General features: G+C 39.1%; 1 protein-coding gene across 4 annotated transcripts in view; it reads left to right on the top strand.

Moving 5' to 3' along the window:
* LOC112104312 (oxysterol-binding protein-related protein 9) overlaps nt 1-22516 on the top strand; it is a 114343-nt gene that overhangs the window by 71346 nt on the left and 20481 nt on the right. For 2 of the 4 annotated variants that reach the window (XM_026651744.1, XM_026651741.1), the window contains 4 exons: nt 748-795; nt 10824-10853; nt 12762-12812; nt 19845-19883. In XM_026651744.1, coding sequence (XP_026507529.1) covers nt 748-795; nt 10824-10853; nt 12762-12812; nt 19845-19883 — 168 coding nt within the window. The remainder of the gene's footprint in view (nt 1-747; nt 796-10823; nt 10854-12761; nt 12813-19844; nt 19884-22516) is intronic. The other 2 variants (XM_026651745.1, XM_026651742.1) reach the window with 1 other exon arrangement.

The raw sequence follows: 22516 nt of genomic DNA, 5'->3' as shown, positions 1-22516 counted from the left end.
ATCCGAAGAAGTGGGCTGTAGCCCACGAAAGCTTATGCTCAAATAAATTTGTTAGTCTCTAAGGTGCCACAAGTATTCCTGTTCTTTTTGCAGAAAGCATATTTCATTTGCATCATATTTACACTCATAAGCATATTTCCATAAAACATATGGAGTGCAGTGTCACAGTTCCCATCCAGGGTATCTGTAGAGTGGCATCGTAGTCTTTGGTCCACACTTTTGCAACTCATTATGCCGTCACTCAGTGGGCCAGATTTGGCAGAGCGGTTCTACAGTCTGCTTGTCATTGAACTCCGAACCTTCCTCCTACATCTGCTTGAGAGTCGCCTACATTGGAATGGACATGAGCAAGCACTCGAAGAAAAAATGTTTTTTTTTCTCCTGTAACTGCTGTTCTTCGAGATGTGTTGCTTGTGTCCATTTCAAAAACCAACCCTCCGGCCCCTCTGCAGCAGTTAGCCAGCAAGAAGAAGCTGAGGGGGCAGCGGGATGGTAGGATTTTATATACTGGCACTATGAGGGCGCAACTCCAGAGGCACCAGAGCTGACCTGACAGATACCACTGAGGAAAACTTTACGCTGGTGGTGCGCACGGCATGCACACACCTATACTGGAATGAATATGAGCACCACCTCTCAAAGAACAATAGTTACGGAAGGTTAATAACTGTTTTGTTTGTAGTTTCAGCTTGTTTGACGTATGAAAAACCGCACTTGCAGTATTTTCACAAATGTGTTTTCTTTTAGCTATTTGATGAGAAGCTTCAGCACTGCATAGATGATGAACAGAGAAAAGCAAGTACACTTTATCTTATATAGCTATTTAGGCCTTTCTTTTTGACATTTTTGATGATTTTATTTCCGTTTTCATTAATCTCATACAATTGTGAATCATGTTTTAAGACTGGTTTTAATCTACAGTTGATAAAATAAATTCTTGATCTGTCTTGTTTGTAACTTTTTACAGGAGTTACATATTGTGAATAATTGGGGGAATATAACTTTATATAATAGGATGAGATTTTTATAAAAAACATTGGGATATCACCTTTAAAGCTTTAAAACAAAGTTTCATTCTTTTAAGAAATGGTTCTAATACCTTTTTAGATGTGTGGACAACACAGCATAATTTTAAAACTCCCAAATCTCCTCCGGCACAACTGTCATTGATGTATTTGAAGAAATTTTGGTATAAAATAACCAAATTTTGGTTCATTCATCAATGTTTGAAAGTCATAGGTTGAACAAGCATAGTGGAAAAGCATATAAGGAGCACACTGTTTTTTTTTTGTTTGGTTTTTTTTTTTGTTTTTTTTTTTAAAGCAGTGCACATATTTGGAGCTCAGCCCTGCACATATTTGGAGCTCTCCATAGGCTGAGAGAAGACTTAGTCTGACTTGCCAGTCTTACATTTGATCACTTTGAGTATATCCTTTCTGGTTGTCTTCCACTTATTTCTCTTTCCCCTTTCTATTTCTATCCAACCCCCAACAATTTTTTGGTCAGGGAGGGTTGTGTAAATGTGCAGTCTATAACATATTCACGTGCTTTGGGGCTGTATGCTCCAGAATGCAATGTGTCATCCAGAGAGTACAAAACTTGAAACTTTCAGCCAGGCTGTAGCTCACTTCAAAAGCTGATGTGTATATACTTGCTCCCGTCCAGTGTCATTTTTGGGAGCATGGCAGTAGGTCAAAATGTCTCAAATTGCTATTTTTAAGAAAGACAAATGTTTTATCAAAGACTTTTTCTTGGAAGAGGGGGAAGGGAAAGAATGTTACGAAACAAAAAAATTAGCTTGTGAACTTTAATACCTGGAAATAGGGAATTAAAATTAAAGCTATTGCTCAATTATAATAACTGTTGCACTGTCACGGTAATGTTAAAATAGTTGGATTTGGGAATTTTTGTGTATTTTGTACCTATTTCTCCCAGTTTTCCCTTGTGTTTAAAAGCAAAGCTTATTCCTTTCAGTATTATTGTTTGAGTACACTTTGATGCTTCCTCACATAATACCGTATTATGTAAAGGATGTGACTTTGTATTTGTTCCCCTTCATGTCTGATGGTCATAATGGCAGATTAGCAATTTTATGCGTTGATCTTTGTGTCCACTTATTCTTGGTGGCATGTACAGATTTTAAAATGTGTTTGTTGCTCAGTTCAAACCTGCTTGACTAGTCTCTGAACAAGCAACTGCAAGAACAGAACTGATTTTTTTTTGTTTATTTGTTTAACTAGAAAATTATTCCCTCAATTTTTACCTCTGTCCAGCTGCGCTCATGCAGCTCAGGAAATACATTAGCCTTCCCTGCGACAGTAAGAAGCACTTGAGTCACTTTTAATCCTTGGAGGCTTCTTCAAGGATTGTGTTACAGATAGAGGATGCATTTTCATATTTAATCTGAGCAAGGCATACATCAGTAGAACAGGAAGATTTGATTTCAAAGTTTTTTTTTTTTTAAATGTTGTATCAATAATGTTTTTACTACAGATTCCACTTCTTCCCCATTTAAAACAAACAAAAAGCATCACTTTTTAAAAAATTGAACCTTCCTGTCCCTTTGGGCTAAAACAGGTAAGGAATTCTTTGGCGGCAGCAGCTTAATGCTTCTGTTTCCTTAGATAAGGATTAAGCTTTTCACTATACTTTGGTTAAGCAGTTGTTCCACGGAGATATGGTTTGAGGGAAAGTTTATGCAGCTGGAAATCCATTTCTACACTTTCTTTCCCACTAGGTCTTCATTAAAAATTCTAGCAGAAAGCCTGTTTGTTTTTTTCTTTCCGTGTTTTGTAGTACGATTCATAAATTTAAATGGGCCATCAGAAGACAGGTTTTCTTTTCAGTTGGAATCAAAGCAGAGTGAAAGTGTTTCAAGATGAACTGTTTGAACTCAAGTTAGCTGCTGTGTTCCAGCAGACCAAAGTCAGGCTTTTTCTAGTATCCTGTAATTTCTTTTGAAACTCAATTCGGTGTTTACATGCAGGGCAGGATTGGAAATGTGAACCAGAACTAATTAGCTTTGAGCATTGTTTCAAGCATTGTTTAGTATTGCAAAGAGCCAGGAAATAATGACCACCTAAACAATTGAGCACAACCTGTTCTTTCAGGTGGAAAAAGTCTGTTTCTGGTGCTGCCAGGCAACCACTTCTTGATAATATGATAGGTAGTAGCTAGGATGCTTTTACAAATAGGTGGCAGATGATCATTGTTTCTTAAGACATTAAGCAGCCTACCTTAATAACCATTTGGAGACCTGACAGATACTGTATATAGAGTATTATATAACGTTAGATATTACCAAATACTGTTGTTTAAATTATGAAACCTACATTTTAAAGAAAGTAAAATAAAAGTTAAGGAATATTTGTTAAATAGTTCAGAAAACATTTATTATTGTATACAGTGATACTGAAGAATGTTTGCATTTTAAATAATGTCTCACTCTTACACAGCATTCTTTATCCATAGATCTTAAAAGTGCTTTAAATAGGTCAGTATGCATCGTTACCCCATTTTACACATGAAACATATCTGTTAATATAAATTAAAGCATTGTCATTTAGAAACTAGTGGTGAAATCCTGTCCTAGTTAAGTCACAAGGGTCAGGATTTCACCCTAGGGCACAATTCTGCTTTAGTTCTTCAATAATCCACAATATCTAGCAACACTTGACTTATTCACCTATTGAAGAGTGGATGCAAGGTGTACATTTAAATTAGGGCTGTCAATTAATCGCAGTTAACTCACGCGATTAACTCAAAAAAATTAATCACAATTAAAAAAATTAATCATGATTAATCTCAGTTTTAATCACAGTTAGAGTACCAATTGAAATTTATTAAATGTTTTGGATGTTTTTCTACATTTTCATATATATTGTATTCTGTGTTGTAACTGAAATTGAATGTATATTATTTTTGATGATCATTTTTACAGTGCAAATATTTGTAAACAAAAACTAATATTTTCAGTTCACCTCATACAAGTACTGTAGTGCAATCTTTGTCATGAAAGTGCAACTTACAGATGTAGATTTTTGTTTTGTTACATTACTGCACTCAAAAACAAAAGAATGTAAAACTTCAGACCCTACAAGTCCACTTGGTCCTACTTCTTCTTGTTCAGCCAATTGCTAAAACAAACAAGTTTGTTTACATTTACAGGAGATAATGCTGTCCTCTTCTTATTTACAATGTCACCAGAAAGTGAGAACAGGCGTTTGCATGACACTTTTGTAGCTGACATTGCAAGGTATTTACGTGCCAGATATGCTAAATATTTGTATGCCCCTTCATGCTTCGGTCACCATTCCATAGGACTTGTTTCTATGCTGATGACACTTGTTTAAAAAAAAATTGCGTTAATTTAAATTTGTGACTGAACTCTTTGGGGGAGAATTGTATGTCTCTTGCTCTGTTTTACCCACATTCTGCCATATATTTCATGTTATAGCAGTCTCGGATGATGACCCCGCACATGTTGTTCATTTTAAGAACACTTTCACTGCAGATTTGACAAAACGCAAAGAAAGTACCAATGTGAGATTTCTAAAGATAGCTACAGCACTTGACCCAAGGTTTTAGAATCTGAAGTGCCTTCCACAATCTGAGAGGGACGAGGTGTGGAGCATGCTTTCAGAAGTCTTAAAAGAGCAACACTCCAATGCGGAAACTACAGAACCTGATGTACCAAAAAAGAAAATCAGCCTTCTACTGGTGGCATCTGATTCAGATAATGAATATGAACATGTGTCGGTCTGCACTGCTTTGTATTGTTATCGAGTGGAACCTGTCATCATCATGGACGCATATCACCTGGAATGGTGATTGAAACATGAAGGGACATATCAATCTTTAGCACATTTGGCACATAAATATCTTGCGACACCGGCTACAACAGTGCCATGAGAATGCCTGTTCTTTCTTTCAGGTCACATTGTAAACAAGAAGCGGGCAGCATTATCTCTTGCAAATGTAAATTGTTTTGTTTGTCTGAGTGATTGGCTGAACAAGAAGTAGGACTGAGTGGACTTGAAGGCTCTAAAATTGTACATTGTTTTATTTTTGAATGCAGGGTTTTTTTTACATAATTTTACATTTGTACCTTCAACTTTCATGATAGAGATTGCACTACTGTACTTGTATTAGGTGAATTGAAAAATACTGTTTTTTGTTTTTTTACAGTGCAAATACTTGTAATAAAAATAAATATAAAATGAACACTGGGCACTTTGTACTCTGTGTTGTAATTGAAATCAATATATTTCAAAATGTAGAAAACGTCCAATAACGTTTCAATAAATGGTACTCTATTATTGTCTAACAGTATGATTAATCACGATTAATTGTGATTATTTTTTAATCGCTTGACAACCCTAATTTAAATATATCCTCCTAATTGTTAATTTAATGGAGAGTCTGAAAATAATTATTCTGGAAGGCATCTTTAACTAATTTTGTCTGTTTCTTCAGGTTAACCAGTAATGTACCAGTTCTTACAAGTAGCTACTGTAACTGAACCCTGAAATGGCAGTTGCCTCTTCATTTTAGTTTCAGCTATTGTAGGTTCTGTCCCCAAAGCCTTTCCTTCTGTTGGTGAATTGTGATTTTACTGCTATGCTATAGACGTAAAGATTTTTTTTTTCTAATTGACCTTTTGGTAGGGATTTATGGCAAATAGGAATGGTCTGAAGAGATTACAAATTACCATTATTTTGGGTTACAAAACAGTTGAAGCTACAATATCATGTTGTCTGGTTAAAAATAGATAACCTCTTAAAAACAAACAAGTCTTGAGAACTTTTTTGTCTCTTACCCTAAGGTCTATCTTTTTCTCGTTAGAGTTTCAGACTTAGGGTATGTCTACACTGCTCATGTTACAGTGCGGCCGCGGCAGCACTGTGACATGGGCAGTGTAGACACGCTTTATTGCCGGGGGAGAGGTCTCCCAACGATAATAAAAATAAATAAATAAAAACCAACCCCAAATGAAGGGTGGTAGCTTTATCGCTGGGAGCATAGCTCCCAGCGATAAAGCACAGTCTATACGGGTGCTTTTCAGCTCAAAAACTTTTGTCGCTGAGGGGGGTGTTTTTTTATGCTCCTGAATGACTAAAGTTTTAGCGCTGAAAGTGGCAATGTAGACACAGTCTTAGACAAGTAAGGGTATTTATTCATATGATCCTAAAGAATGGAATTAATGCCCTTACTACAGCCTCTTTTTAGGGACTAAGAAGAGGGGTGTCCTAATAAACAGTACCTTCTGTCTTTGTATTCTTAAAATATAACAGATTCTACTGTGTGTGTGGAGGGACGGTGGGGGAGTGTAATGTAAAAGGGGTACTTGACTCCCTCCTGTGGTGGCTCGACGCACAGGTAGTATGTGCAGGGGTGTACCCTTCACCAGCCCTCAGCCATCCCTCTCGTTAGTGACAGACACGTCAGACTTGGGCTGAGGGGCACATTTGGGAGACCTCCAAACACAAGACATCTGGTTTCAGGCGGATTTCGCTCTACACATCAATGTCAGAGAGCTGAGTGAAATGTACCTGGCATGCCAGACTTTCAGAGCCCACCTAGCAGGGAGGTAACTATCAGTCATGACAGACAACACCATGGCGATATTTTATATCAACAAACGGGGGTGCACGTTCCTCTCCCATGCCAGGAAGCCCTCATGCTGTGGGATTTCTGTGTAGAGCACTCGACACACCTGCAAGCATCGTACCTTCCTGGAGTACAGAACGAGTTGGCGGACCGTCTCGGCAGGTCATTTCACAGCCACGAGTGGTCCCTTTTCCCAGACATAGTAAACTCAATTTTCCATCAGTGGGGCTTTCCCCAGATAGATCTGTTCGCTACGTGACGCAACAGGAAGTGTCAGCAGTTCTGCTCCTTCCTGAGTCACAGCCCGGGCTCCATCGCAGACACGTTCCTCCTCCCACGGGGAGGCCGTCTCCTATACACATTCCTGCCTGTGCCTCTCATTCACACGGTGCTCCTCAAGCTTCGGAGGGAGCGAGCTTTGGTGATATTGAAAGCTCTAGCCTGGCCCCACTAACACTGGTACACATGACTCCTGGAAATGTCCGTGGAAGCCCTAGTTACCTTGCTGCTCTTCCTGGATTTAATAACGGAGGATCGCGGTTGTCTCCAACATCTGAACCTTGAGTCTCTCCACCTCACGGCGTGGAAGCTCCATGGCTGAACCCAGTGGAGCTTTTTTGCTCTGATCAAGTTAGACAAGTTCTCCTTGGCAGCAGGAAACCCTCTAGGAGAACTACCTACTTTGCCAAGTGGAAGAGATTTTCAATCTTGTTGGCGCAGCACCATTCGTCTCCGATGCTCGCCTTGGTGCCACTAATACTGGACTATCTTCTCCACCTGAAGCAACAGGAACTGTCGATGTCATCAATAAGGGTGCACTTGGCTGCCATCTCCGTCTTCCATCCAGGCACAGAGGGACACTTGGTCTTTGCCAACCCGTTGGTCAGCCGTTTCCTTAAAGGTTTCAACAGGCTATATCCGCAGGTCCAACAGCCTGTCCTGGCTTGGGACCTCAATTTGGTCCTATCCAGACTTACGGGGCCGCCATTTGAGCCCTTGGCGACATGCTCCCTGCTCTCTCTTTTACAAGGTGGCGTTTCTGGTAGTGATACCCTCGGCTAGGAGGGTGTCTGAGCTCAGGGCCTAACATCAGAGCTCCCTTACACTGTATTCTATAAGGTCAAGGTTCAGCTCAGGCCTCACCTGGCTTTTCTCCCGAAGGCTGTCTCCCAATTTCACATCAACCAGAACATCTTCCTCCCTGTATTCTACCCTAAGTCGCACTCCAGCGCCAGGGAGCAAAGGCTTCACTCATTGGATGTCCGCAGAGTTCTACATTGAGAGAACAAAATTGTTCCGAAGGTCCATCCAGTTATTCGTGGCAGTGGCGGACAGAATGAAAGATCTTCCTGTCTCCCCTCAACGTATCTCATCATGGATCACGTCATGCATTCGGGAGTGCTACAACTTGGCAAAGGTACTCACTCCTTCGATCACTGTGCACTCCACCAGGGCTCAGGCCTCTTCAACGGCATTCCTGGCGCAGGTTCCCAGCCAGGAAATTTGCAGAGCAGCAACGTGGTCCTCCGTACACACATTCACTACGCACTATGCGATTACCCATCAAGCCAGAGACAATGTGGCCTTTGGAAGAGCGGTGCTCCAATCAGTGGACGACTCCGACCCCTCCTCCTGAACTTGGGCTTGTGGGTCACCTGATTGGAATTGACATGAACAAGCACTCAAAGAAGAAAAAACGGTTACTCACCTTCTCGTAACTGTTCTTCTTCGAGATGTGTTGTTTATGTCTATTCCAATACCCACACTCCTACCCCTCTGTCGGAGTAGCTGGCAAGAAGGAATTGAGGGGGTGGTGGGTCGGCAGGGCCCTGTATTGGGTGCCATGAAGGCGTGACTCCAGGGGGCGCCCAGGCCGACCCTACGGACGCTGCTAAGGGAAAAATCGGAGTCTTGCGAGCCGCAAGTGACTCTTTAATGTGTCTCCTGCTGCTCTTTGCAGCACATGGTATTAATACACTGTGTAATTTAGTTATTAACCAATTGTAGTTGATAAAATATTTTTTATTACAAATATTAGCACAATAAAAAATGAAAAAGTCAAAGCATGAAGGGGTATACGAATGTTTAGCATGTATGACACAATTACCTTGCTATGCCGGCTACTACAGTGTCATGCAAACGCCTGGTCTCACTTTCAGGTGACGTAAATAAGAAGAGGGCAGTATTATCTCCCATAAATGTAAACAAACTTGTTTGTCTTAACGATTGGCAGAACAAGAAGTAGGATTGGGTGGACTTGTAGGCTCTAAAGTTTTACATTGTTTTGTTTTTGAGTGTTATGTAAAAATAAAATAAAAAAAATTACATTTGTAAGTTGCACTTTCACGATAGAGATTGCACTACAGTACTTGTATGAGGTGAATTGAAAACTACTATTTCTTATCTTTTTTACAGTGCAATATTTGTAATGAAAAATATAAAGTGAGCACTATACACTTGTATTCTGTGTTGTAATTGAAATCAGTATTTGAAAATGTAGAAAAACATACAAAAATATTTATAATAAATTTAAATTGGTATTCTATTTAACGTTGTGATTAAAACTGAGATTAATTGTGACTATTTTTTAATCTAGTTAATTTGTTTTGTGTTAATCACTTGAGTTAACGGCGATTAATTGACAGCCCTAATGAATATATAGTACTATAGTAAATGAAACAATGAATCACACTCCTGTGGCTCTTTTGAGCAGTAACTCCTCACGTAAAATCGTCCCGGTTAACGTTGTTTGATTATGTTGCTGATCAGTTAGGGAACATGCTCGTTTAAAGATGCGCAATGCTCCCTTATCACGTTGTTTGGCAGCCGCCTGCTTTGTCCACTGCTTGCAGAAAGAGCAGCCTTTTGCACGTAGCTGGTGGGGGCTTGGAACCAGGGTGGACCAGCAGCCCCCCCTATCAGCTTGCCACTCCAGTTCCCTGTGTAGCAGCTGCCCAGCAGGCTATCAATTGCCGGGCAGTTCAGCTGTCCCTCCCCCCACTGCCATGTGCTGCTCCTACCCTCTGCCTTGGAGCTGCTCCCCAGAGCCTCCTGGTTGCTGGAGGGGGAGGGGGGGAAGAGAGAAGAAGAAGAGGGCTAATATCAGGGTGTCCCCGTCCCCCCTGCTCCTGCCACCTGCTTACCCTATCTCCATAGAGCAGGGCATGGGACACGACAGGGCTCAGGACAGCCCAGAGGAAGCTTGCAGGCAGCAGCTGCTATCTCAACTTCCTGATAAAGGCAGTGTACTTAGAGTGGGGGTCAGGGTACTTAAAGGGGAAATGCGCCACACTCACACTCTTGTCTGCCATGCTGTCTCCTCTCCCTCCATTCGTGCTGCCTTGTAGAGTGTGAGGCTACATTAACAACAATGTGTTAACCCTTGAGGGCTCAGCTGAGTTCTAGTTCATCATTTAACAGTAAGGCATTCCCTGGGAAATATCCCACCCTCTGACTCCACTACCTCAACCAAGCTTCACAATCATTGCTGTGTACAGTATTAAATTGTTTGTTTAAAACTTATACTGTGTATCCATATATATAATATAGTCTTTTGTCTGGTGAAAATTTTTTTCCTGGAACTTAACCCCCCCCCCCCCCCACACACACACACACTAATTCTTATGGGGAAATTGGATTCGCCTAACATCGTTTTGCTTAAAGTCACATTTTTCAGGAACATAACTACAACGTTAAGCGTGGAGTTACTGTAATGTTGATCGCTAATTTGGGTCCTGAACCACTGAGGTCTGAATATCACTGCGTTAAGCTATCGTCTTACAGGCTTTCTTGCATTACAGCTGTAACTTATACCTATATCTTACCTATGCTTTACTTGGAGCCAATCCCTATACCTGTAGGCTACATAACAAGGCCCTTTCAGGTTAAAATTTTCAGTGTCACGTATTGAATAAATCTTGTCAGCTGAACATTAAGACTGAGGAATTACTGTAGATGGTGGATGTGTAGTGCTTGGATAGCTCTCACCTGATCATGTTGCTGTTTTAAGTCTTAATTTGATTTTCTCTTGTCCATTACAAATAATATGTATTTTTTCATACATGTCTACACATACAGAAGTTAACATACTTTGTTTAATCCTTTGGGTATTTAAAACTTGTAGTGTTCTAGTCCAATATGTAATAAGGGTGCAACTAGGGGCTATAATTCTTGTTTTAGCTACATTATTAAAAATATTTATTTTGTTTTCACAGAAAATTGAAAATCTCAAAGAAACAACCAATGTAAGTTTTTGTTGTTGTTAACTTTTGCATCTATTATATGTAGACTTTACAGCGAAAAATCTTGTATTTCATCCTGTTTAAATCTTTAAAGTTCTAAAAAGTATGACAGCAGAAAAAGAATTTGCTGCTTTACAGCTGTGCAGGAACCAGATTTTTTGTTTCATGGGGAGTTTCACAATTTTGAAACTTTACATTCCATTTCAGAATGGAAGAAAAAATTTTAAACATTTCCTGAAAACAAACGTTTTGAAAATTTTTGTTTCAGGACATTTAAAAAGTTTGTTTCAGATTTTGACTTTGATATTTTTATAGTAAAACGAAAAAGAAAATATCACCTAGAAACAGAAAATTGAAACGGTCCATTAAAAAAAGGTTTAATTGAAAGAACAGTGTTTTCCAATGGAAGAACACTCCATTAGAAAATGTCTGACCAGCACTAGTTTTTTGTTAGCAAGTGTTTCTGTCTTTTTCTAAAAAGGCCCAGTAAGGGTGTCTCTGTATAACTTTCATGCCGTTGAGAACCCACTTCTCCAGATCTTCTTTCTTGGGCTTTCATGTGTTCCTTTTGTGGTTTTCCTCCAACCTTGCTGACACTTCATTCAGAGATACCATTGTTAGGTTGTTTTCCTTCTTCCTGTTCTGTTGTTCTCTGTGGGTCTGTCCTTATCATCTCTCCGGTTTTCCTCTTGGACTTACCTCAGGTAAACTCAACTATTCATAGTGATCTCTCATTGTGACTCTTCTGACACTCAAATGTACCTGTCTGTTCCTAACCTCTTCCCACTTTCTCTGGGTATCTCTTCCTGCTTGTCTCCTTATCAGTATTCCCACCCTCTCTGATTGTCAAGCTGTGGGGTTATCTTTGATTTCCTCCCTTTCCACTTCTCATATCATATCCAGGCTTTCACCAAATCATGTTTCTGTTTCTATTAAAGTTTCTAAACTCTGTCCCCCTCTCTCTATCCCTGCTGTTGAATCGCTGGTTCATCCCTTCCCCAGTCTCCCTGACTCTCCTGTGTTCAGTATACCCAAAGTTCAGCAGTTAAAATTGTGATCTGCTCCCTCCCCATATCCCCTTTGAGATCATGTCAAAATCCCCCCTCCACAGATCCATTCACTGGCTTATAAGTAAAGTTGACGTTTGAACTTTAATCCTGCACACTTTCTTCCATCACTCCCCACTGCCAACCTTTACTGTTTCCCCACTTCCTTGCTCCTTTCATCATCTCCTCCCCCGTCTCACCTTCCTGCCATTTTAACATGCTGCTCCCTTCAATAGAGACAACAGCCCTGGTTTGTGTGGAAAACTTATCACAGTCCTTCAAACCCACGTCTTTCACCTTGCTTTCCACCTTTGACTCCCTCTCTGGTACAGTCTGCTCCTCTCCTGTTCCTGTATCTCAGAATTTCCGTAAAAATATCAGAACTTGCATGATTTGCTCATTATCTAGAACTTGCTCCTCCTTTCTCTTTTCCCTCCTCTCACCCTCTTAATTTAATTTTTTCTGTCTCCATAATTTAAGTTATGGCTTTGGAGTAGGGGATATCTTGGTGGTGGTGGTGGTGGTTTAGCTGCATTGGTACGATATTTACATAGAGGCTTATTCATAAATTGTTTCTCTTGAAAGTTTTAAATTGGTTTCCCTTCCCTCTTGCTCCAGTGTTGTGTTATATGTTGCTTGTATGGTTTCTTTTAACATGCCATATTGACAATTCTTTGCATGTTCTTTCGTAAACAGGAAGAGGAGAACAATAGATTGTGGCTCTACCAACCATGAGTGGCCCTTCTTAACTCCTTAGCCAAAATCTTTGTTAATGTTCATAATGATCAATACATTTTTGATAATAGCTTGTATTTTACAGCATTTGTGAGAGAAAGATATTAAATGTTTTATTTCCTCCTCCTAGAGTATGGTAGAATCAATAAAACACTGCATTGTGTTGCTGCAGATTGCTAAAGTAAGTATACTGCTATCTGTTCTGAACTTCAAATTGTAAGGTACTCTCACAATTGTGAAAACTTGTATTCTCTTTTTTACGTTCACTTAAAATATGTCAACACTCTTTTGAAACAATTCTGGTTATATTTTAAAATATGCTTGTGATGAATTGGTTCATGGTGCTGTCTGATTTTAACTTTTGTTACTGTATTACAGAGTTCTGTAGGAAATAAATGTGTGTGCAGTTCATAGTCAAAACCAGACATTACTCTAGCCTTTGTGCTTTTTGACAATAAGTCATACTTATAAAATTATAAACTGTTATTTGTTTTGAAGCTTTTAGATGTAACAGTTTCATTTCATAATAACTTGCAAATGTTCTTAGATATGTGGGTAAAGTTTATTATGTTGCAAGAAGAAAGCACTTCCTAAGTGTGAGCACTTTTAAGGTTCCTTGAGTAGATAAAGCAAGAAAAGTCACCCTTGGCTGTTATGTCATAAAGTTTGCTTCCTGTTGTTTCTGAGTTGATTCTCAGAATGCATTAATAAAAGTAATAATGGCAATGTAGCCAGCAGATCAAGGAGGTACAACTAAGATGATCTTGTGGTGAGTTCAGATTTTTATGTCTGGTAAGAAGCAGGATGGCAGCAATGATGTTTTTTTACTTGTCTGCCAGTGTTAGCTTATTCTCTGTCCCTGGTGAAGAACCTGATGGTTTATCCACTCAAAGTAACGCGATATAAATTATAAAATCAATAGCTAGAGTGTTATACCACAATAACTAATACTACCAGGATTGCTTCCAATAGGAACAGTGTGGTGACCTGCTGCAGCCCTAGGTCACTGACTGTCACTGATGTTGCTTTGAACCTGCTTCTGAGTTGCATGTAACCTGGGATACTCTTTCTTTGTCCTCCATACTTGCCTTGGGGTACAAGTGAACAGGACACCTCCTCCCAACCTATTAATTTCTTGAAAGGGTATTTTCAGGTAGTTTAGGCCCAAAATATAGGTTTTACAAAATCCAACCTTTTTAAATGCCACTCAACTTCTGTATTAAAAGTATTACAGTGAAGAGGGCTTTCAGTTTGGCTAATGCAATGTTATTAGTCATGCAGGGAGACCTAGAAAGTGAAATTAGCAATAAAAGTAAATGAAACTGACCACTCTACTTTGCACTTCAGACAGGTTGGACAAGAATGAAAACAGCATATTTGATTAAAGGGAAAATCAGATTGCATTTTTAAAAATCCCTTTAAATATCTAAATTCTGATTCAACAAGGGTCTTACAAGACCTTAATGTTTTATTACACAGATAAGGAATTCAAAATTTTTTTGATTTCCAACCTCACATTGGGCCTTTTTGAAGTAGAAAATTATATTACTGTATATGAAAATAAAATACAGGAAATGCACTCTGGCTTTTCCACACCACTTTGGAAAGTGTTTGGTATGCCTCTTAAATTCCATTTGAGTATTTAAAGTGTAATTTCTTAAAGTTGTAGTTTTTTGGGACTTACTTGCTGTATTTAGGTTATGTTCATTACAACACTGTCCAGTTTACTGTCTTACTTGCTGCTGGCATATAATACGCAGGCCCCTATTCTGCAAAGAGTTGAGCATGTGCATAAATATTTGCAGGACTGAGGCCGTGGCAACCTAAGCACACCAACTTGTAATGGGGCTCTTGAATACTTTAAAGAAAGCATTAGCTGTATTCTAGATCAAAATTATTTTTAAAAAGTTTTCAAAGATAGTGCTCCTTCTGGGCTTAATCCTGTAGTGCCAAGTACATCCTGTGATGTGTTGATGCTATTGGGAACTGGGAGCACTTGGAACCTCGCAGGATCAGATCCCTCTGTATTTAGGGTCAGTTCAGGATTTGTGTGAAATTCAGTATGCTCAACTGTCGTCTTAACTTTTGTTCCCAAATCATTTTCAAGGATAATGTATGAACAGCTTTTATTTCTGTCCTAGAGGAGATAAAGCGAGAATGTCCTTAATTGCTAACCAGACAAATTACAGTCGAACTAATTTTAGGAAAACTGTTAAATTGGTAGGGGGGAAAATTGCATTAGCTGCCATGTTTATATGGAATAACAATATTTTAAAAGTTACAAAATCAAATTTATGTAACTTCTGTGTATTTAAAAATATTGTTACAGTTCAGATTGGATTTATAGTTATTGTCTCAAAGGCTATGTAAAATTTGTTCCGTGTAAACCTGGAGTTAGAAAAGCCTATTCCTTGGGGGGTTTATTTGTAGATTAAATTTAGTCCAAATCTTGACTTCCCTGTTTCCTTATGAAGAAATGTAAGCTCTTAGTGTTAAGGTGTCTGTTGGAGAAACAGTGTTCCATGTCCCCTTCTGGTCTTAAGTTTAAAAACTAAATATTGTGTGCTAAAATTGTTAAAGCATAATTTAAGGTAGTTCGCTATTGTCACATAGGTTCAGTACATACAAAATTTTGTGCCTGGTTTTCATCCCTCTGTAGCTGTACCATTGCTGACAATGGTGTAAGGTCTAGTGTAGACCATGCACAGGCATAATTAGCACCATGTCATCTAATCCTGTTCAGAGTTAGCTGACGTCATGATGAACATCTAAGCCTGGCTTGTGCTATTTACAGTGAAAATTATAGCATAAGTGCAGCAGCACTGTAGCTGCTAAAATGGGCAATGTTTCCTAATGCAGATTCTCCCTAGGAGGCATTGAAACACAACCTTCTTCAAAGTCTGTCACAACTGACTGAATTGGCTCTTTGTCCCTGTTAAATATAAAATTTCCAGATCTCTCTCATGACCAGGGTGGGTTATGGGGAAGGAGGACAAATATGGCCTATAATCTTCAACTGATACCTATAAAAACATTTGTTCTAGTAAGTGGTTTCTTGGCACTGGAAAAGCCTGAAGTAGTAGCACCCTCATCATGACTGGGGCTCTGTTGTTCTAAGTGCTGTACAGGTATAGAGTTCAACACAGTTTGTGCCCCAATGAGCTTACAAATGTAGTATTTGCCTTTACTGAATTGGACCAGTGTTCCCTCAAGTCCTTCCTTTAGCATCAGTAACTAGATCAGGGGTAGGCAACCTATGGCACACGTGCTGCAGGTGGCACGCTAGCTGATTTTCAGTGGCACTCATACTGCCCAGGTCCTGGACACCGGTCTGGGGGGCTCTGCATTTTAATTTAATTTTAAATGAAGCTTCTTAAAAATTTTAAAAACTTTATTTACTTTACATAACAATAATAGTTTAGTTATATATTATAGACTTATAGAAAGAGACCTTCTAAAAACGTTAAAATGTATTACTGGCACGCAAAACCTTAAATTAGAGTGAATAAATGAAGACTCGGCACACCGCTTCTGAAAGGTTGCCGACCCCTGAACTAGATGGTGCTCACTTTAATAAAAAAAAAAAGAGAGAGAGAGAATTACTGTAGATTTTGAGTTTTGCCAGCATGTACTCTTTTTTTTACACTCATTTATGACTTTTATAAATAATTCAGAGGTAAGTTTTCTTTTAATGTTTGTTTTATACGCAAACTGGGAAAAGTTAATTGAACATAGAGAAAATATCCTGTTTCCCTACAAGTCCTCCCTCACCATTTTAATTCCTGCCTCCACCATCTTAAACGCCCTTCACATGTCCATATAGTTTGTGGCTGCACAGTACTTCTGAATCCTTTGGAAAGCTACATAGATCTTCTTTTCTTGAATTGGTTTAATTTCTGATGCAAACGTTAGCAACGAGTCTGTTCATAGCACTGGGATTTTTATACAACGGTCAATTGCACTGCATATTGAGGCTAGGTCCATTAATGACTATTAACCAAGATGGTCAGGGACACGACCCCATCCTTCCGGTGTCCCAAAACCTCTACCTGCCAGAAGATGGGACAGGATAATGGGATGGGATCACTCAATAATTATCCTTCTCTGTGCATTCCCTCTGAAGCATCTGGCACTGTCTGCTGTTGAGAGACAGGTTACTGAACTAGATGGAGCATTGGTTTGACGGATATGGCCATTCTTATGTTCTTATCCTTTACTTAAAGCCAATTTATGGCCTTGTGTCTGAACTGGTAGCCCTGAAACTGCTTATTGATGTCACTATTATGCTTCCATTTAGTTCTCTAGTCTATAGACATTTGAGATTCCAGCATTATTCTCTTTCCAAAGCCACAGCGGCAAAATCTGGCTAATTTCTTTTTGTAGATTCATAGGCCAAGGCCAGAAAGGAGCCCTGTTATCATCTTCTCTGATCTCCTGTATAGCACAGGCCATAGAATTCCCCCAAAATAATTCCTAGAGCAGATCTTTTAGAAAAACATCCAATCTTGATTTAGAAATTGCCAGTGATGGAGAATCCACCATGACCCCCTGTAAATTGTTCCAGTGGTTAATTACTCTTACCCTCAAAAAAAAATATATATAAATTATATATATATTTATTTACCCCTTATTTTTAATCTGAATTTGTCTAGCTTCAACTTCCAGCCACTTGATCGTGTTATACCTTTCTCTGCTAGATTGAAGAGCCCTCTGTATAAATAACAACTGAAATTGCCCCACTTTGGTCTTGCACATGTGTAATGGATCTACATATCTTGTGTTCGAGCAATGATATATAATATAACTACACTCGTATGAGGAAAGCAAATATTATGCTTTTATTAAACTAAGCATACCAGCTCTCAGTAGCTAGACACTTTTTTTTAGACTCAGTAGTTAGACTTTTTCTTCGAGTAGTGTCAGTGTGGGTGCTTCACTTCAGGTATGCATGTGCCCCTGTGCCTTTGATTGCAGATTTTTTGGTAGCAGTGCCTGTTCTGCCCCAACATGCGCCCTACATATCCTTGTGCCCTGTACCAAGGCTATATAGGGCTGCATGGGCGAACGGCCCTGAGTTCCTGCTCAACTTGCATATATCTATGAAGACAGCCTTCTTGGTGACTATCACTTCTACTTGAAGGGTTGGAGAGATGAAGGCTGTAGTGGCAGATCCTTTCTTTACTTTGTTATCCAAGAAGGTATCTTTATGACCTCATCCAAAGTTCTTACCTAAGATGTCCTCTGAATCATATCAAACAAACTATTCACCTTCCAGGTTTTTTCCTAAGCCGCATCAGTCTACACAAGAGTCTGCTTTTCATAGACTAGATGTTAAGAGGGTGTTAGCTTTTACTGGGACTGGACTTGGCCATTCACTAAGACCCCTAGACTCCTTGTTTCTATTGTAGTTAGGTACAAGGGAGCACCTGTCTCTACTCAGAGACTTCCTAAACGGATCTCTGTATGTATTATTGCCTGTTACGGTTTCACTGAGGTTACACCTCCCTTAAGATTGACTGCACACTACTAGATCACAGTCTATTTCAGTAGCTCTGCTCAGATGTTACTGTTGCTGAAACCTGCAGGGTTGTAACATGGTTCTCTGTGCACACTTTTTCTGACTGCTGTGCCCTAATTCACACTGCAAGATCAGACGTGGCAGTAGGCATTGCATTTCTTTCTTCAATAATTGACTCTGTTCCAAAACTCCCACCTCCTTAAAGTATTACTGCTAGGGAATCACCTAAAGTGGAGCCACCCACAAGGACACTACTTGGAGGAGGAGAGGTTACTCACCTTGCCCAGTAACTGGAATTCTTAGAGAGATGTATCCCTGTGGGTTCTCCACTACCCGCCCTCCTCCTGTGCTTTGGAGCTGCCTCTATGGACTTTGCGGTAGAGAAGGAACGGAAGGTGGCTTGCCCACCCAGCCCTATATAGCCTCAGAACAGGGCATGAAGATGTGTAGGGCACATGTGCGTACAGAATGGGCACTGCTATCAAAAATCTCCGATCAAAGGCACAAGGGCACATGCACATCAAAAGTGGAACACTGACAGGGATACACATCTCGAAGAACTGCAGTTACTGCACAAGGTGAGTAGCCTCTCCTTTTCATTTTATTTTTCCCTCCCTGCATTTCCCCCCCCCCCCCTTTTTTTTTTTTTTTTTTTTTTTTTTTATTGTTTTTTGTCGAGCCTCATAGGATCTTTTCCCCTCCATTTAATGGTATTGGCTATGCTGTTTTATTGAGATGTAGATTATCCTATGTATTTTACTTCCTTATAAACATAATGTTAAGAGATGGCAACAGCAAACTGAACAATCTCTTGTGTCAAAGGAATGACTCATATGAACTGGGTGAGGTTTGTTTTTTCTTTTTGTTTGTTTGTTTTTCTTTTTAAATTAAAACCCAATGGAAACTCATGGCCCTTAATATCCCATCATTAAGTATGTAAAAACAGTATGTAAGAGATTGCCAAATATCAGATATTGAAATCAAGGCACCCTATTACTTAATCTATAAATAGCTCATGAAAAGTACAGTATTGTCACTTTAGCTATTTGAATGCTCTTTAAATGTGTAAATATAACTGCTGCCTTTTCTTGTATTTTTCTATATGATTTATAGCAGACCTTGTTTACCAATTTAGCTCTTTTTGTTGTCCATAACTCTGACAACTGGAAATTTGGGGAAATATTCTGCAAATGCCTCTTTAGGTTTATACTAAATAAAACTATGACTTACAATACATTAAAAAGTTAAAACTAAATTTAGCTGTTTGTGCTGGCTGATATTACAGTACTTATTGCTAGGAAATTTTGGTAAATCCTACCCACATACGGAGCAGAACTGCAAGCTACAATGGTGTTTGTTTGGCTGTTGTTAGTGTGATTCCCCTGATTGTGAGGACAGGATTTTTTTTTTTTCCTGAGACTCATGTTTATATTATAGACTTAGGCAAAAAGTTTCACCTGCGCTAGTAAGGGAAGCCATGCTAAAAGCCTGCTGGCAACTACTATGATGTATTGTACTTGTGATAGCTAAGATTTTCAAACGCTTCTAAGTCCTAATTTCAAAAGTCACTTCAGGTTTTTAAAAACAGGTTGAACCATCCCTAAGAGAAACATACAATATGTATAGTTGCCACAATACATAACTGATTAACTATAAAAGTTTGATATGTTAATATTTTTAACATTTTTCCTTAAGGACCAAAGTAATGAGGAGAAGCACGCAGATGGACTTATAGTAAGTTTAAATCTAATGTTATCTCCCTTTATTTCTGCAGAACATGTGAACAGAGACCTGAATTTCCACTCATTTACAACAAACTTCCTTCTTTCTCTTATTCACTGCTTCAGTTGTTTTTTTTTCTTTTTTTATCTGTTGAAACTTTAGCTTCTGCAGTTGGCCATCTATCATTACCATTAGGAAAAATATTTTCCAGGTTTTCTACTTATCTTTTTAAGTGACCGTATTGTGAATGTATCCTTGTTTATTTTAACTTACTTAAACAAATTAAAATCTGCATGTGAACTAGATGCAAGGGGAAATGATTGGGATAGAAATAAGCGTATTATGTTGAATCTGACATACTTTATAAATAGAGTACATTTTGTTGCCCACATGCTATAAGTGGGGTGGTGTTCGATACGGTATTTTGCATCTGACACACAGAAATGAAAAAAAGATTGTTATTAAGTCTGCTTCAAGCCATCTCATTTTTAATATAACTTCTCTCCTTTATCTTTGTTTTCAGTCCTTCATGACTTCTATTTCCTCTTTCTGTGTTTGTCATTGTTTGAGTATGAATCACATCTGTATTGATAGAGGACTGGTTGCTCTAGAACTTAATTTCCTAAAAACTGGATGTTCTTTTCGTTACCATCGACAATGTAATTTCTGATCCCTTAGTCTGTTCCTGCCATGGATTCTACTCTTGATATAATGTGTATTTCTGTTCAACATGTAAAAATTATGTGCACAAGCTTGAGGCATCATGACAAAAGTTATGCTTCTAAGCAATAGGAATATTGCTGAACAGCATAGTTCAACAAGAAAAGTTTAACATACCAGTCATAAGTAAGTAACAAAGTATATATCATTCCACTCCACCTAGAGCCCCTCCCTTCAGCCATCCCCAAGAGCCTTATCAAATTGTAGTGTGTCCTGAAGGCTTAAAAACTCAAGCTATTTAAGCCAAAGTGGGAAGTGAATTCCAGAGCCAAGGGACCCTCACAAAGAACACCCCATCTGCCAGGGCATGACTTGGCATGGGGACAGGCAATCTCTCAAGTAGACATCAACACAAGCTGTAGAACTTATGCAATTTTATATTTTTCTTCTAAACGTAGCACTTTCAAAAACTGTAGAGACCAGCCCTTGTCAACATGCTTGAGATCTGGAAATGTGTTTATATATGAGCTCATCAGAACTTTGAACCTTTTTTGGGAACTTGATCTCATGACAATAAAGAGCAGATGCAGTCCAACAAAATGGGTTATTCTAATTGTGAAAGCAAATGTTTATCATGTAGATCTAGATCTGAAGGTGAAATTAGTTTTTCCTTTAAACTTTGAGAATTTAGTGCTAGCAAAAGGTGCCGAATTGATTCCACAGGAGCTTGAGGCTCCCCTCTACAGGTCCGGTGTAAAGCAAAGCAGGCTTGCTCACGCTCCCTCTCCAATGTGGAGAGACCTTCTCTGGGGGTGAGAGGGTAGACCAGCTTTTATGCCCACTCAGTTTTTTGTGCATCTGAGGGTGCTAAAAGGGTGTCAGTTGTATAATGTTTTTCTTACATGGACAAGTGTCTATTTGAACTTTGGAGTGAGTGTAAATGCAGACTTTGTTTAATGCTTGTTGTAAATATAACATTAAATATATACATATACATAGGAAATTATCTTTCCTATCTCCATGGGAGGGATATTGCTCTAAATGTCGCAGAACAGTTCTGCTATGTGGGATGGAGGAGAGAGGACATGCAACAATATCATATAGCAGCACTCTCTCCGCAGTACTTGGGAGGGTTTGGAGATGTGGATAGTGGGTCTGTAAGCATTTCCACTGGCTAAAATCCCCAACATAGGTATAGTGTAGAGGCATCAACAACTTGTTTATAGACTGAGGTTGTAGTAATAGCCGTGTGTCATGATTTGTGGCTGTCCACATTGACATAGTGGATTGTTTCTAAAATGCCACCGAAATTATGCTGTAGCACAAATTCCACGTCTGGTACGAAACCAGTTCAGAAAGCTCCATTGCCTTCGCAGTAAATCAAACCCGGGTTGACATTGAGTGGGGTCTGAGACAAGATAATTTATTCATCACTTTCTCTGCGGACCGTGAAGCTCACCACGTGTCCTCTACCCTAAATCCCTCACCCGGTAAACTTATCCACTACGGGCAATGTGAGGGCCGACGACCATGTAGTTGATTAAGCAAGTATTTAATTAATGGCAGATGTGGCATATCATGCAGTTTTGTCATGAGCTTTGCTATGCTTTCCTCTCTGCGATCACTGGGCAGAGCAATATTGCAGACAGCCAGTAACCATGGTAGAGGAGTAGATTTAAGTGTGCCTGAAATAACACACATGGTGGAATTTAATTGTATGTTGATCATCTTTGATGGAGACCAACATAAGATCTCAGACTTCTAAACAACTATGTGAAACAGTAGAAATTCAGGATGAGTAACTCAAATTGAGAAGTTAAAAATCCCTAGTTATAGGCTGAATGCAGTTTTCTGTTTGGAACATTCTGTGGTAAAAATACTTCTGATTCTTTAAAATACGTGTATAATATACAAATATATTACTGATAATACTTCTGCATTTAATCGTATGTGCAGCTGGTGTGACCTGTTGAAGAGGAACTTTC

This window comes from Terrapene carolina, unplaced genomic scaffold, assembly GCF_002925995.2.
Source record: "Terrapene carolina triunguis isolate 2854851 unplaced genomic scaffold, T_m_triunguis-2.0 Scaffold102, whole genome shotgun sequence".
NCBI classification, from domain to species: domain Eukaryota; kingdom Metazoa; phylum Chordata; order Testudines; family Emydidae; genus Terrapene; species Terrapene triunguis.
This window is presented reverse-complemented; position numbering and strand designations above follow the sequence as displayed.